Raw genomic sequence first — 15,197 nt, 5'->3', positions numbered from 1 at the left:
CCAGCTTCCTTTCAATTGGCATTTACATCCATAGAGTACCCCTTTCAGCCACAATCACGTTTAGAAATCAGTAGTATTAGTTATATTCGCTGCAGTGTGTTACCATCAATTCTATTCATTGCCACACATTCAAAATAAACTTTATTAAAAATTTTACATATATTGAGCATCAGTTCCCATTCTTAACCCGCCTTCTATTTCCTAGTAATTTATACTCTAGAGTTTACCTCCGTGAGTTTACTCATTGTGATTGGTTCATATCAGCGAGACCATACAATAGCTGGTCTTTTGCGTATGGCTTATTTCAGTCAACATAATATCTTCTCCGTTCATCTGCGTTGTCATATGCATCCCAATTTCATTTCTTCTGAGGCCTGAGTAGTCTTCCATTGTATGTAGATACCACATTTTGTTTACCCATTCCTGGGCCGATGGAGACTTGCATACCCAGTTTTTTAAAGCACGTGTCTTTGCAAGCAAATGAGAGAATCTCCAGGCACCAGAAAAGCACCAGGGCACACGTGGGAAGGAAGAGATCTGACTCCCAGAATTCCCCCCTGAGGAGGTCACGGGATTCTGAGGGAAAGAACCAAAGAAAGGCAGCAGGACTGGGGCGCAGCTCCCAGACTCTGCCTCCCCCACCCCCGCAGCCCCGCACCCCGCACCCCCGCCTTGCCTAGGATCCTGGATTGCTAAGCGAGGGGAGTTGGTGCTGGAGCTTGCTCTGGCAAGAGCTGAAGGGCAGGGGCGGGTGGGTGGGGCTCAACCTTGTGGCTCCTCCCGGCGCCTGAGGACCGCTTGGGGAGCCCTGGGGCTGAGGGAGGGGCGGGGGGCTTGCCCCGCCCCCCACCCGCCTGGGAGAGGAAGTAGAAAAAGGAGAAACGGCGGCAGTGACCACACTTCCTTCTGCGGACGTTTCAGTCTGGCAGAAAGCAGTTCTGTGGCAGAAAAGAACCCAAGAGGAGGAACTTTCGGGGCCAGTCTAATAACACGGAGGTAATTTTAATTTTCATTCTGCTGCCCTGGGATGAGGAATGACAGGCTGTTTTGGTTTCCTTCAGGGCCAGCTGAAAATCATTCTCAGAGATGAGCTGGCCCTTCTCCTATCCCACCAGGTTTCCCCTAACTTAGTTGGGAACTGACTTAGGCCTTAAAATATGGGCAGTGTAGTATACTCGAGGTAATTTCCTTCGTAAGATAATGGAGGAAACCCCTTGGCTCTGATCTGTAAATTTGCCCCCAGTCAACATATTTATAAGTAGCCACTGTGTACAGGATATGGGGCTTCCAAAGGCACAGCTGGCTGTTACAGAACTGAATTCTGTGGGAGCTGAGCCCAAGATATCTACCATTCTGGGATCAGGTTTATAGGAGGAAAATAGAGATTCAAAGCCACAGCCCAGAGAGAATCAGAGACAGCCTTCTGTGATTTCTCCAGCACTAGCTGTGTCTCACTGGACCTTCGTTTTGTCTCCTCCTCAACTACCAAAGGCTGTGGGCCCATGTTCCACGGGTTCTCTGAAGCAGACTCCCACCCGTCTTACTTCCTGGCCCTTTCACAGCCTCAGCCTGACTCTTATTTCTTTTATTTTATTTTAAGATTTATTTTTATTCCCCCCCCCACCACCACACACACTCCAGTTGTCCGTTCTCTGTGTCTTTTTGCTGCGTGTTCTTTTTTGTCCACTTCTATTGTTGTCAGCAGCACGGGAATCTGTTTCTTATTTTTTGTTGTTGTTGCGTCGTCTTGTTGTGTCAGCTCTCCATGTGTGCAGCGCCACTCCTGGGCAGGCTGCACTTTCTTTCGCGCTGGGTGGCTCTCCTTACGGGGCGCACTCCTTGCACGTGGGGCTCCCCTACATGGGGGACACCCCTGCGTGGCAGGGCACTCCTTGCGCGCATCAGCACTGCGCATGGGCCAGCTCCACACGGGTCAAGGAGGGCCGGGGTTTGAACCGCGGACCTCCCATGTGGCAGACGGACGCCCTAACCACTGGGCCAAGTCCTCTTCCCCAGGCTGACTTTTAAACCTGACCCTCTAATGGCTTTTCCCGCTATGGGAGCAGCAGCCCGTCCACCTGCCTTCAGAAAAGGAGGGCTGATGTGTGCCCCTGGCCTTTCTCCCTCAGGACCTAGAGCCGCCATGGGCTCCGTGAACTCCCGAGGGCCCAAGGCGGAAGCCCGGGTGGTGATGATGGGCCTCGACTCGGCAGGCAAGACCACGCTCCTGTACAAACTGAAGGGCCACGAGCTGGTGGAGACCCTGCCCACAGTTGGTTTCAACGTGGAGCCTCTCGAAGCCCCCGGCCGCGTGTCTCTGACTGTCTGGGACGTCGGGGGTCAGGACCAGCTCAGGGCCAGCTGGAAGGACTACCTGGAAGGTACGGACATTCTCGTGTACGTGCTGGACAGCACCGACGAGGCCCGCCTGCCCGAGGCGGTGGCGGGGCTCGGGGAAGTCCTGGGCCACCCCAGCATGGCCGGCGTGCCTTTCCTGGTGCTGGCCAACAAGCAGGAGGCCCCCGGCGCCCTTCCCCTGCTCCAGATCCGACAGCGGCTGGGCCTGGCGCGATTCCAGGGCCACTGCTGGGAGTTCCGGGCCTGCAGCGCCCTCACCGGCCAGGGGCTGCCCGAGGCCCTGCAGGGCGTGGACAGCCTGCTCAAGTCCCGCGGCCGCCCCTGTCTCCCAGGAGTGAGGGCAAGCGGGGCAGGGTGTGGGGGGAGCAAAAACTCTTGACTGGGCCGAAGCAGCTTATCTTCACTCGTAAGGAACTGGAAGAACCAGCCATTCCTCGAGATCCTTAAGCTCCAGCCAGGAGTCGTTCTGTTCCCCGACAGGATATTTTCTTCTCAGCCCTTCTCACCGGTGTTGATGTCGACAGTCAACTGTTCTTTGACTAATGATCTTCTGAAAAAAGTCGACACATTTCATTTAGTGTAATTCGTTTCTAAATGTGATCTGAACAATTGCAATAATAGAGCCACCAGTGGTTCCATAATAATTAAGATATAAATTCATGGAGGAAAGAGGTTTCAAAACCAAACCGGAGTATCATCGTCACAATCGTGCTGAGTGATTTTCCTGGTGGCCTCCGTGTCTGTGCCTGTTCCACTCTGTGCCTGCCCTGCAGACTCCCAGAGGCAGAGGTCCGCTGGCCACTCCTCCTGGGCAGGCTGCTGGGAGTTAGGGTACTTCCAAAACCTACCCTCTTCTCTGGTCCCGATTAACCAGTTCACCCTTTCATCATCCTGTGTGTTAGCCTTTTTTTTTTTAAGCCCATATTCGTTTTTTTTTTTTTTTCTTTTTCCCTTCTCCTTTCTCCTGGTAGCACACATCTTTCCTTAAAGACCAGCTCAATCCGTTATTCCATGCATTGGTTCATTCACTTAATAAAAGAATATATGGGGAAGCGGCTGTGGCTCAATCAAGTGGGCTCCCGTCTACCATATAGGAGGTCCAGGGTTCGATGCCCAGGGCCTCCTGGTGAAGGCAAGCTGGCCCATGTGGTGAGCTGGCCCATGCAGAGTGCTGGCCCATGTGGGAATGCTGCCCTGCATAGGAGAGCTGCCCTACGTGGGAATGCTGCCCCACACAGGAGTGCCAGCTGATGCAGAGAGCTGGTGCAGCAAGGGGATGCAACAAGAGACAGAGGAGAAAAAATAAGAAGACGGAGCAGAACAGGGGACCTGAGGTGACGCAAGAGCGTAATCGCCTCTTTCCCACTCCATAAGTTCCCAGGATCAGTTCCCAGAGCTGCCTGATGAGAATTCAAGCAGACACAGAAGAACATACAGCGAATAGACACAGGGAGCAGAGAACAGGGGGAGTGGGGGGGGGGGCGGAGAGAAATAAATAAAAATAAAAATCTTTTAAAAAAAAAAGGATATATGGAACATGGGCTATGTGACAAAAGGCACTAAGTACTAGATATGAACCAGACTCTCTAGACAGGAGGTGGGAATCTGAAGATATCTATGACAGCAGTGCCTTCTTTCTCATTGATATTCATGGTAAAACAGAAAATACAGCATAACCTCTCAGAAGAGTTTTGAGGTGATCTTAGCCTATGTTCCATGAACTCCTGAAATTATTTGCAAAATGTTAGGCTTTGGGCCATTTTTTTTTCCTAGGCAGAGGAACCGTAATTTTCATCACATTTTAAAAAGCACCTGTGACACCTCAAAAGTTAAGCATCATTGATCTTGGGAAACGGACTTTGGCCCAGTGGTTAGGGCGTCCGTCTACCACATGGGAGGTCCGTGGTTCAAACCCCGGGCCTCCTTGACCCGTGTGGAGCTGGCCCATGTGCAGTGCTGATGTGCGCAAGGAGTGCCCTGCCACGCAGGGGTGTCCCCCGCGTAGGGGAGCCCCACGCGCAAGGAGTGCACCCATAAGGAGAGCCGCCCAGCGCGAAGGAGGGAGCAGCCTGCCGAGGAATGGCGCCGCCCACACTTCCCATACCGCTGACGACAACAGAAGCGGACAAAGAAACAAGACACAGCAAAAAGACACAGAAAACAGACAACCGGGGGAGGGGAGGGGAATTAAATAAAATAAAAATAAATCTTAAAAAAAAAAAAATCATTGATCTAGTCTTACATCTCACTCAACCCAGGAACACTTTCCATCATCAGAGTTTTTTGGTTGGTTGGTTGGTTTTTTGTACTAGGGCCGGGGATTGAACCCAGGACATCGTATGTGGGAAGCCGGCACCCAATCACTGAGCCCCATGGGCTCCCCCGAGCTGGCCTCTTCGTTTGTTTGCCTGTTTGTGTTTTTGTTTTTAGGAGGCACAGGGGACCAAACCCAGGACCTCCCAAGTGGGAAGTGGGCGCCCAGTCACTTGAGCCACATCCACTCCCCCATCAGAGTTTTCAAATGAAGCTCACGCTTGGTGCCTGTTCGGCCGTTAGACAGCTCTGGCTGCTGGAATTCCTTCCTGGACTGGACTGGCGACCTCGGTTCAGCTCCTGGTCGCAGCCCGCCCGCCCTGCGGTAACGCAGTGTGCGTTGGCCCTTGCTGGCCTTGAACATCTAAGAGCTACTGCGCTCCTCTACCTTGTGACTTTGAAGTCGACATGCCCAGTTCTTTCCAATCCTTGTAGAACAGAAGGCTCCCTGTGTCAGACACAAGGATGCAGAGATGAAGGAGACGGACTTCCGGCCTCCGGGAGCTGGTGGGGGAGGCATGACTCCCATAACAACAGGGACTCAATTCAGGAACTGTTTGTTGAGCGCTTACTGGGGTGGGTTGGGGACAACTATCTCTAATTCCCACAACTTTGCAAAGTAAGTATTATTCCCATTTTACACAACTAGAAACCAAGGCTTCCAGAGGTTGTAAGTGGTTCAAGGCACATAGCTATTAAGTTTGATATAGCTGATATTTGAAAGCAGATATGTTGAGCCCTCATGCCCAAATTCTTTCCACCACCTCCTGCTTCTAGAAGATTTAAGCTAGGGTAGACCTTCGCTTAGCAGATGAGACAGGAGGAAAGCACTTTCCAGTCAAAGGGAGAGCCTGCTTGGAAGCCTGAGGGAGCGTGTAAGATGGATGAGTAAGCTGGAAAGGGGAGAAGGGTGGGAGGTGGGAGATGGGCCAGGGGAAAGCTATAAAAGGAAACAAAGCTGGAAAGGAAGTTTAGGTCCAAGTTGGGGAAAGCTGTTTGGACTTTCCAAAGCAGGGGTTTGGGTGGGGGAAGTGAAATCATTGGGCTTTCCATTTAGGAAGAAAACTTAGTGGAAGGGAAGTGGGGGCAGGGGGAGGGAGGGGACAATGGGACAGGTGACCGCCAGGGGATCATCACACTCACAGAGGGGAGGAAGACAGGAGGAAAACTGAGAGTCATTTTTAGGGGAAAAAGTAGAAAGAGAAAGAACTTGAAGCTGGCTCAAGGATTTGTCATTGTTGTTACTGTTTCTAGGTACTGGGTCCGGGGATTGAACCAGGACCTCGTATGTGAGACCCCGACACTCACCCACTGAGCCACATCAGCCCCCCTGAGTTGGGTTTTTTGTTTGTTTGCTTGCTGCTCTGGTTTTCAGAGGCACAGGGGACTGAACCCAGGACCTCCCGTGTGGGAAGCAGGCGTTCAACAGCTTGAGCCACATCTGCTCCCTGGCTCAAAGTTTTTGTCATTGTTGTTTTAAAAATGTATTTATTTACTTTATTTATCGCCTCCCCCCCACCCCACAATGGTTCTCTCATCTGTCTGTTCATTGTGTGCTCGCCCTCTCTAGGAGGCACTGGGAACCAAGTGAGAGGTGAGTTCCCAACGGCCTGAGCCACATGCGCTTCCTGCGGGCAGTGGTGTCTGCTGGCTGTGGCACCTGCTCGCTGCGGTGGTGGCAGTGTCTAGCTCATTGTGGCAGGAGGCGGCGTCTGCTCATCTTCTTTTTAGGAAGCACCGGGACCTCCCGTGTGGTAGGCAGGTGCCCCACTGGTTGAGCCACATCCGCTTCCCTGGTTCAAGGAGTCAGACTGCCATGAACTGGGAAGTTGGACCAGGAAGGACAGGGAATGGGACTGCAGGCTTCTGTTTCCTAGGTGGGTATGAGTCTGTCTGTGGTTTCTTCCAGAGGCTGCACCATCTGCAGTCCCTGAGATGCTGAATGTCCTGCTGGAGCCTGGACCCTCGTGTGATGGTCACACTTCACTGGGAGCTTGCCTTCAGGAGGAGTTGTTTTTCCCCACATGACCGCCATCGTTGTGGATTGTGAACCTGTTTCTATGGAGAGGGGTTTTGCACACTAGGATCCTGGAGGTGTCAGTTGTTTTAGACCAAACAGTATGTTCGCCTCCTCTGCTTGGCACTCTGGGGACCTCCTGGGTGGCGTAAACCTGAATCCTGTGCACACTTTTGTTTTATTTGCACACGTGTCCTGAGACAGGCAGTTCACTCCGCACATGGTCGAGCGTCTGCACGGCATTTTCTCCCCCTTTTAAGGAAGGGGCAGCTCTCGGACGTTCCAGCTTATCTGCTGGGCTCAGATCAAAATGTTCTCTCCCCAAGCGCAAGGCCACATCTCCTGCTCCCACAGAGGTGCCTCCTCCCCAGCACGTTCCCTGGCACCTCGATTGGGCGCCCCTAAAACTGATACCGAGCAAAAGCCATTTCTTTTCTCCAGGTGCATCTTTAAAGCTGATTCCTGAGGCCCTCGACTTCAAAGAGAGAAAAAGTTCAGTTGGCTGCACAGGCAGGCGATGGAGCACAGTGGTTGCACGGCCCCAACCTGCCTTCTCAATTTGCAAAAGTTCTAGAATGCCACAATGCTGCTGAGTAACTAGGGTGGAGTCTGCACAGGCTCTTTCATTAATAAGCACTAAGGGGCTGGCCCAGGATGCGGTGAGTACTGAGGGGGGCGCAGGGGGCCTGGGGGCTGAGTTACCAAGTCCCAGCCGTGATCAGAGATCAAGGCACCTGGGAGAGGCGATCCGACGGCAAAGGTCAGCCGCCAGGTTTCCATGTGGACACCAGACACAGGAAGGGCAGTGGTCACCCCTCCGAGAGACGCTCACGTACAACGGTCACAGCTGTCGGAGTCATCATTACAGCGGCAGATCTTTAGCTGGAAATGGCCACATACAAAGGGTGAGGTCAGTCTAGCCAGTTTCAGTAATTTCAGACAATAACCCTTTCGGCTAGTTTAGAAAGCATCTATATGTTTCTCAACCTTCAGTTACAACATCTGCAGGCTTCCAGCCTGCACTACACTTCCTTCCTTGCCTGTGGTTTCTCTTTTCATTTCTGCCGCTTGAGGATTACCCTTTCCTTTGTTAAAAGGCAACAATACGTTAACAAACATACACACGCACTTTTTTGGGTTGTAGTTTGTTCTACATTCCTGTGACTTTGAAATGCTAGAGGGTCCATCTGCCGCGTTGCTAGAAGCTCAGAATTTACTTTTCCAGGTCTTCCCAAGGAGCTGGCAGGGTGTGGTAGAATTAGATCTGTACTTGGGAAGATAAATTGGGTGGCCTTTTTTTTTGGGGGGGGGGGGGGAGCACAACAAGGATCCTGCAGGCAGGAAGCAGGTTAGAGGAGGACCAGGGAGGGGCTGTCTTTCATTCGATGGACTTACCATTGCTCTGGAGAGACTTTCTCTCCCCGCAGCTGCCCCTCCATGCAGTTGCCTTTTCTGTCCCTTATTCTCTTGACAACCCTCTGCTTCAGCCAGGTCGGTCTCCTCTCTGACCATGAAGGTAACATGCTCATGCCAGCTCCAGGCGTGTGCCCCTCGCGGGGCTACAGCGGACAAGAGGGCCCGCGGGTCACCAAGCTCGTCCAAAGCCCATAGCCCTTGAAGGCCGACGTCTGTGCGCTTGTGCGCCGCCCAGCCGGTGAGCTCTGCCGGGCTCCCGCCGCGAGGGCTTCTGAAGACCATGGGACTCCTGCTTGGCCCCAGCCAGAGAGACGCCCAGGGATTTCCGTACCCTTCTGTGCATGCTGCTTCTGACTCTCTTCAAAGGTTCTTAGGGAAGCGGATTTGGCTCAACGGGTGGGGCGTCCGTCTACCACATGGGAGACTGCGGTTTGAACCCCGAGCCTCCTTGACCCGTGTGCAGCTGGCCCATGCGCAGTGCTGATGTGCGCAAGGAGTGCCCTGCCACGCTGGGTAACCCCTGCATAGGGGAGCCCCACGCGCAAGGAGTGCGCCCCATAAGAAGAGCCACCCAGCGAGAAAGAAAGTGCAGCCTGCCCAGGAATGGCGCTGCACACACACGGAGAGCTGACACAACAAGATGACACAACAAAAAGAAACACAGATTCCCAGTGCCACTGACAAGAATATAAATGACACAGAAGAACACACAGCGAATGGACACAGAGAGCAGATAACCAGGACGGGGGGGGGGGGGGGGGGGGGAAATAAATTAAAACAAACAAACAAAAACCCACAAAGGATACTAGATACTGAGATTACTCCTTAAATACCAGGTGAATAAACGAATAACTGCTTAGAACCTGGGAACCAGACCTCCTGGTGAGGTGTCCCCACCTCCACTCTACCGTTCAGAATAAAATCCAGAAATGAAAACACCCAGTGGCTCTCTGACTTGGGACCCAAGTGACAGCACACATCTGTATTTCAGGGATAGGGTTTTGTGAACAGACTGACGGCACAGGTCATGGGAGGAAAACTCCCTTAGCTTTCAGTCTACGTGGGAGAGGGATGGTGCGGGTCAGGGGTGCTAAGCGAGACGGGAGGTCTGCATCCAGACTGCAAGGGCCACAGGGACGGAGAGACGGCTCAGACTGCGCCCCCCGCCATGATGCCGGGGTCCAGACGGGCGACGGGGACCAGCCCTGGGGGCTTTTACTTGCCCCACAACTAGCAAGATGCCCTTGGCCAAGAGAAGAGTCACCCACCTGCAGGCACCTAAGCATCAGAGGGAAACTCAGGCGGAGCTTAGAGGGCACTTGGTTAGGAGGGAGGAAGCGGGGGAAGCGCAGGCTTCCTCTAGGTCCTTGGCTGCATTGCACAAAGGAATTTAGCAACACGCCAGTTTAATGAGGCCAGTAAAAGAATTTATTGGGAAATGGGGAAAAGAACAGAGCTTGCTGAGAAAGGGGAGAGATGGAAATACCCAGGGAGATTTGGTGTGGGCTCCTCTAGGCAGAAAGAGCGATCTCTGCCTAGTGTGGTTACCTTTTTTTTTTTTTTTTTTTCTCATTAAATTTCGTTTTAATGGGTCTCAAAATTCTGTGACAGATTTTTGGTCAAGTTGTTTCCATTTAAAAAGTACTGATTTTAAAAATTAATAACTTAAAACTGCCACACAAAAACAAATGGTCCACAAAACATTCCTTTCTTTCTGAAGGTTTTACAATGCATTGTTATCATTAACCAGTCTTTTACTATTAAATTTAAATGGCCAATTAAGACAGAACGGTACCCTTTAAACTATTAATGATTCCTCCCTTAGCTAGTGCTAAGGGGAGGGGCCCCAGTGCTGTGGTTACCCCACCAATGATGGAATATCTGGGGCCAAGGGGAGGCCCCGGAAAGAGAGACTGGGACCTCAAGGTTAAACCCAAGTCTCAGCAAGATCTTGCGGCCATGCCGCCTGTTGGCCTGCCGTGGCTCATCTCTGCCTTGTTTCCCTGGCTAGCCTGCCTCAGGAGGAACACGGGCCCAGAGTGATTCTGTGGCTCTTCCTGCCCCCATCTCATGAAAACCTGTGGGGAAGTGGTTGTGGCTCATCAGATAGAGCATCTGCCTACCATATGGGAGGTCCAGGGTTCAAACCCAGGGCCTCCTGACCTGTGTGATGAGCTGGCCCACACGCAGTGCTGCTGCGCACAAGGAGTGCCATGCCACGCAGGATTGACCCCCCCGTAGGGGAGCCCCACATGCAAGGAGTGTGCTCCACAAGGAGAGCTGCTCCTCACAAAAAAAGCGCAGCCCACCCAGGAGTGGCACCGCACACACAGAGAGCTGATGCAGCAAGATGATGCAACAAAAAGAGACACAGATTGCCAGTGCTGCCAAGAATGCAAGCAGACACAGAAGAACACACAGCGAATGGACACAGAGAGCAGACAATGGGGGAGAGGAGGGGAAGAGAAAGAAAATAAAATAAATCTTTAAAAAAAAAAGAAAGAAAACCTGTGGGTGCACCTGAACTTGCCAGGAGAAGGGCATCTCAGGGCAGGGAAGTGTGACTCCTCATTCACTCCCCACCCAGCTCAGAAAAGCAGCAGCTCAGGACAAACGAAACAATTTTAGAAAGGAAAAAAGGAATCTTTGATTTTTACCACATTTGATTTCCACTCCTCTGACACATGAACCAGGAAATTTGGTGGCGGCTACAGAAGATCAGGATTTTAAAAGTCTCCTGGCTCTGCCTAGATCTCAAGCTAAAACCTAATAATGAACCTTCCCCCAATATCCCCAACCTGGAGCATGTGGATATTCTGCAGCCTCCTTCAAGTATGGAATTGCAAACCTGAGCAAATTAAAGAGCACTTCAGGTTCTTTGAACAAGAGGTGTTGTGATGCCAATTTATCTCCAAATTATTAACATGACACCAGGTCATTCTGGAAATTTTATTCTACCTGAACTCCAGTTTTGCATGGTTAAAGTACTGACTTATCCTGGAGGGGAAAATATATATAGGGTATAAAAAAATTTATATACAGGTTTTTCAGAGGTATGAAAATATTCCACAAGAGAGCCACTGCCGAGCTGGAGAGGCAGCCCTACCCTTTGTTCAAATGGACACTGTCTGAATGCACGCGAGCATGTTGGAGTAGAGTCTGGACTTGAAGGCAGGTAGAACTGGCTAGAACACCAGCTCTACCACTCACCAATAAATTACCCTCTGGTAAATTATTAAACCATCGAAGTAAGCCCCAGCTGCCTCATCTGCAAAATAGAAATATAAGAAGAGTCCTTCACAAGGTCTGAGGCAGAATTAAGTAAAATGCTGTGCTGATCATCAGCTTGTACTTTTTTTAAAAAAAAGATTTATTTATTTATTTAATCTCCCCCCCCGCCCCCATTGTCTGTTCTCTGTGTCAATTTGCTGCGTGTCCTTCGTCTGCTTCTGTTGTTGTCAGTGGCATGGGCATCTGTGTTTCTTTTTGTTGTGTCATCTTGTTGCATCAACTCTCCCATGTGTGTGGCACCATTCCTGGGCAGGCTGCACTTTCTTTCGAGCTGGGCGGCTCTCCTTACGGGGTGCACTCCTTGCACGTGGGGCTCCCCTACATGGGGGACACCCCTGCGTGGCAGGGCACTCCTTGCGCGCATCAGCACTGCACATGGGCCAGCTCCACACGGGTCAAGGAGGCCCGGGGTTTGAACCTTGGACCTCCCACGTGGTAGACGGAACCCCTAACCACTGGGCCAAGTCTGCTGCCAGCTTGTACTTCTTACACACCTATTCTGTGCAAAGCCCTGAGCTAGGTGTGAGATATCCAAAGGTGAAGGTGACACTCAGTCCCTGCTCTCACTGGACTGACAGTCGGACAGTATACACATAGTTGGACACAGATACAAGCTAAAATGTCCCCCTCTAACCACATTCAACTAGATAACTCAGTGCTGTTAATTACATCCACAATGCCAGGCTACCATCACCACCATCCAGTACCGAAACTGCTCCATCACCCCAAATAGAAACTGTACCCTTTAAGGAGGAGGTAAGTGTCTAAAAGAAAATCTCCCACGGTGGATAGCCAGATGAGTTCATTATTTACACTTTAATGTGAGTGAGTGCTCCAAGATCTTTTGGGAAAGGCTTGGTGAGGAGACAAAGCTGAGAGTTCAGCTGAAAGAAGTATGGGATTGCTGCCCCAAAGGGAAAGCACCAGAAACTCATAACTTGGCCTCAGGCCACGCAAGTCTCATCGTCCGTGGCAGGTGTCTGAGGGTGGGCCACTCCTGACACCTGCTCCAGGGCTGGGGTGGGTGGCTTGAGCTGGGAGCTGTAGAACTGGCTGGGGGACCCCGAGGTACCCCCTTAGGCTGTCCAGGGGTGGGTGGCAGAGTAATAATGTGCCTTCTCCTTCCTCCCACCCAGGCCCAGCATCTCCATCAGTGTTTGGTGTCCCAGGGCACAGAGCAGGGTTGACAAATTGGAGAATGGCGAGGGAGTGGAGTGAGGAATGGTGAGGGAGAATAAGCAGCATGAGCTCTTGATTGCTGTTTCTTTTTTTTTTTTAGTTTATGTTTATTTTACCACCACAATAGTAAGCATACACAGGGGTGAGCCTAGTTTGGGAACAGCCATAAACAAGGTTAAGGTCAGGCTCAAATGACTGTCCCAAGGATAGGCCTACACAAGCGTGAGGCTAAGCCTTCAGTACCATAGACAGGGGTGAGGCCAGCCTGCTAAGTACAGGCTCAGTAATTTCAGATATTAACCTTTGGCTCTTTCATAATTTAAAGGCATCTATAACGATCTAGGAATCATAAGTTTTTGTTAGTTCTTAACCCTCGGTAACACCTTTAACTGGAAAAGTCACTCCCTCCCCGCCCTCAATTGTATCCTACACTTTGGTTGGAGCAAGATCCACATTCCCAGGCAGAAAAAGAGCAGGCCAACCTCAAAAACCCCATGGGCCTGATCCTACCAGGGAGGGAACTCGTTCTTTCAAAGAGGACTGCAAACTCTTCAAGCAAGTCGTTTGCAGAGGGCCCCTTCTTCCACCATTTTAAGACAGGATCAAGTTCTCCAAGATTCGAGAGCTGTGGGCAGTGGGGTAGAAGCTCGTTGGTTGTTTTGTTTGGACACAGCAGTGCATCACAAGGCTCTTACACAAGTTCCGGGCGGCCCCGCCACAGGCCCTTCCTTCCCTTCAGCCAGTGATGACTGGGGGCCTCCGAGAAGAGCCCTGGGACACTCAGCCAGCAGGCTCACCTGGGCATGGCCTGGGGCATTGCTGCACAGCACTGCAGAGGCCGGGGCCAGCGGCACGTCCCAGGTTCCTCCAGGCACACTCAGTGGGCTTAGGCCATGATACGATGCGCTCTCAGCCCGGGGAGGGGCAGCAGGCACGCGGAAAGACAGTCTTCCCACTGGCAGCTTCCTGTGCTGGCATGAATACCCACAGTTTACTCCAGTCTCTCTCCCAAACCTCGCTAAAGGAGAAAGCACAGAACAGCAAACCCACAGGGACAGAGAAAGCAGAAGAGAGAGCAGCAGGCCTGGGGCGGCAGGAAAAGTAGGGAAGCTGGAAAGAGGCCACAGACTAGAGAAAGAGAAACTTACGTCTGGGGAAGGACAGGGTGGGGAGGGGGCAGTTGGGGAGTCAGGTGGGGGGAAGTGGGGAGGTATTTATAGCATTTTATAAAAATAAACACAAATACCCAATATTGTGAAATTTCAGACTATCCTAAAAGCGTCCCAAGAGAAAAGCAAGTCATGTCCAAAGAATCAAAGATCAAAAGAGCATGAAACTTCTTAACAGCAACACTGAAACCTGAAAGATGGTGGAACCAGGTCTTCACATTTCTGAGGGCAATCTGAGCAAGAGAATCCGATTACAAACCACAGAACAGAGGAAATATCTATGAGTCTGTACTGACATAAATAAGTGTTTGAACAAATCAATATTTGTCTTTTTTTTTTCTTTTTGAATTTTTATTTTTTTTTAAGGAAACCTAGATTATATAAATGTTACACAAAAAATAGAGGGGATGCCCATATGCCCCACTCCCTCCCCCTCCCACATTTTTCCACATCAATAACATCCTTCATTAATGTGATACATTTACCACAATTGATGAACACATCTTGGAGCATTGCCATTAAGTGTGGATTATAGTTTACATTGTAGTTTACATTGTAGTTACACTCTCTTCTGCAAATTTTTGCAATTTCTTACAAGATACACTATGGCCTGTATCTGTCATTGCAATGTCATTCAGGATAATTTCCAAGTCCTGAATATGCCTCCAACTTACACTTATTTTCCCCTCTCCCTGCCCTCAGAACCTCCAGTCACCACTGCCTCCCCATCCATGATAAAAGTTCTTCCACTGCTAGAATCACAGTAAGTCTACAGTAGAACAACTAAAAGTCTACTCAAGCCCATTGTCCATTCCCCAATCCTGAGGATTCTGTGACATGAAGCCCACTCCACCTCTAACTGAGAGGGGGCTTAGGTCCCATGGGGCAGATGGATGTGGCTTTCTTGCTTGCAGCTGCAGACACTGTGTTCCTTGAGATGGTCATTGTCAGACATTATCTCCTTGTTAGTTGTCCTGGGTTAGTTCAAAGAACTGGAGAGTAGGAGTTATAAGTCTGTTGAGATTCAGGGCCCAACTGGCACATGGACAGCCCAAAGATTTAAGTCTCTTGGACATACACTTATCAATTCTAGTACTAGTCATATGTTCAAAACAGAGGGGCAGAAGAGCCACGTGTAGGGAAAACACAACTGAGTGCAACTCTATCACACTGGGGAGCATAAATTCCAAGGTAGGGCCCACTGGCGGGTGCCCAGCCTATAGTGTCTGGATGTCTCCAGAGCCCCACTATTTGAGGTAGTATTTACTTTGGCAGTCAATGAGTTCCTGCTGAGATGTGCATAAGCATAACCTCTGGAATGGCCTCCTGACTCACTTTGAAGTCTCTTAGCCATATAAATGCATTTGTCTATTCCCTTTCTCCCTTTTGGTCAAGGTATTTTTCCAGTTGCATTGCTAGTTGGTGCTTGGTAATAATCCCTCTATGCCAAGGAG

General features: G+C 50.7%; 1 protein-coding gene and 1 long non-coding RNA gene across 2 annotated transcripts; both read left to right on the top strand.

Moving 5' to 3' along the window:
• The first annotated feature begins 896 nt into the window (after positions 1 to 896).
• Positions 897 to 4,582, top strand: ARL11 (ARF like GTPase 11). The gene is made up of 2 exons (XM_004472198.4): positions 897 to 996; positions 2,130 to 4,582. The coding sequence occupies exon 2, from the start codon at positions 2,144 to 2,146 to the stop codon at positions 2,735 to 2,737; it is 594 nt and encodes a 197-aa protein (XP_004472255.2). The 5' UTR covers positions 897 to 996; positions 2,130 to 2,143; the 3' UTR covers positions 2,738 to 4,582.
• Positions 4,583 to 7,379: 2,797 nt separating this feature from the next.
• LOC131273478 (uncharacterized) lies at positions 7,380 to 14,064 on the top strand. Its single transcript, XR_009180748.2, has 2 exons — positions 7,380 to 7,598; positions 13,841 to 14,064. It is a non-coding gene; the product is annotated as an uncharacterized lncRNA (long non-coding RNA).
• The last annotated feature ends 1,133 nt before the right edge of the window (positions 14,065 to 15,197 follow it).

This window comes from Dasypus novemcinctus, chromosome 15 (assembly GCF_030445035.2).
Source record: "Dasypus novemcinctus isolate mDasNov1 chromosome 15, mDasNov1.1.hap2, whole genome shotgun sequence".
In the NCBI taxonomy this organism is placed as follows: domain Eukaryota; kingdom Metazoa; phylum Chordata; class Mammalia; order Cingulata; family Dasypodidae; genus Dasypus; species Dasypus novemcinctus.
Note: the sequence above shows the minus strand (reverse complement) of the source record. Positions and strands in the feature narration are given on the sequence as shown.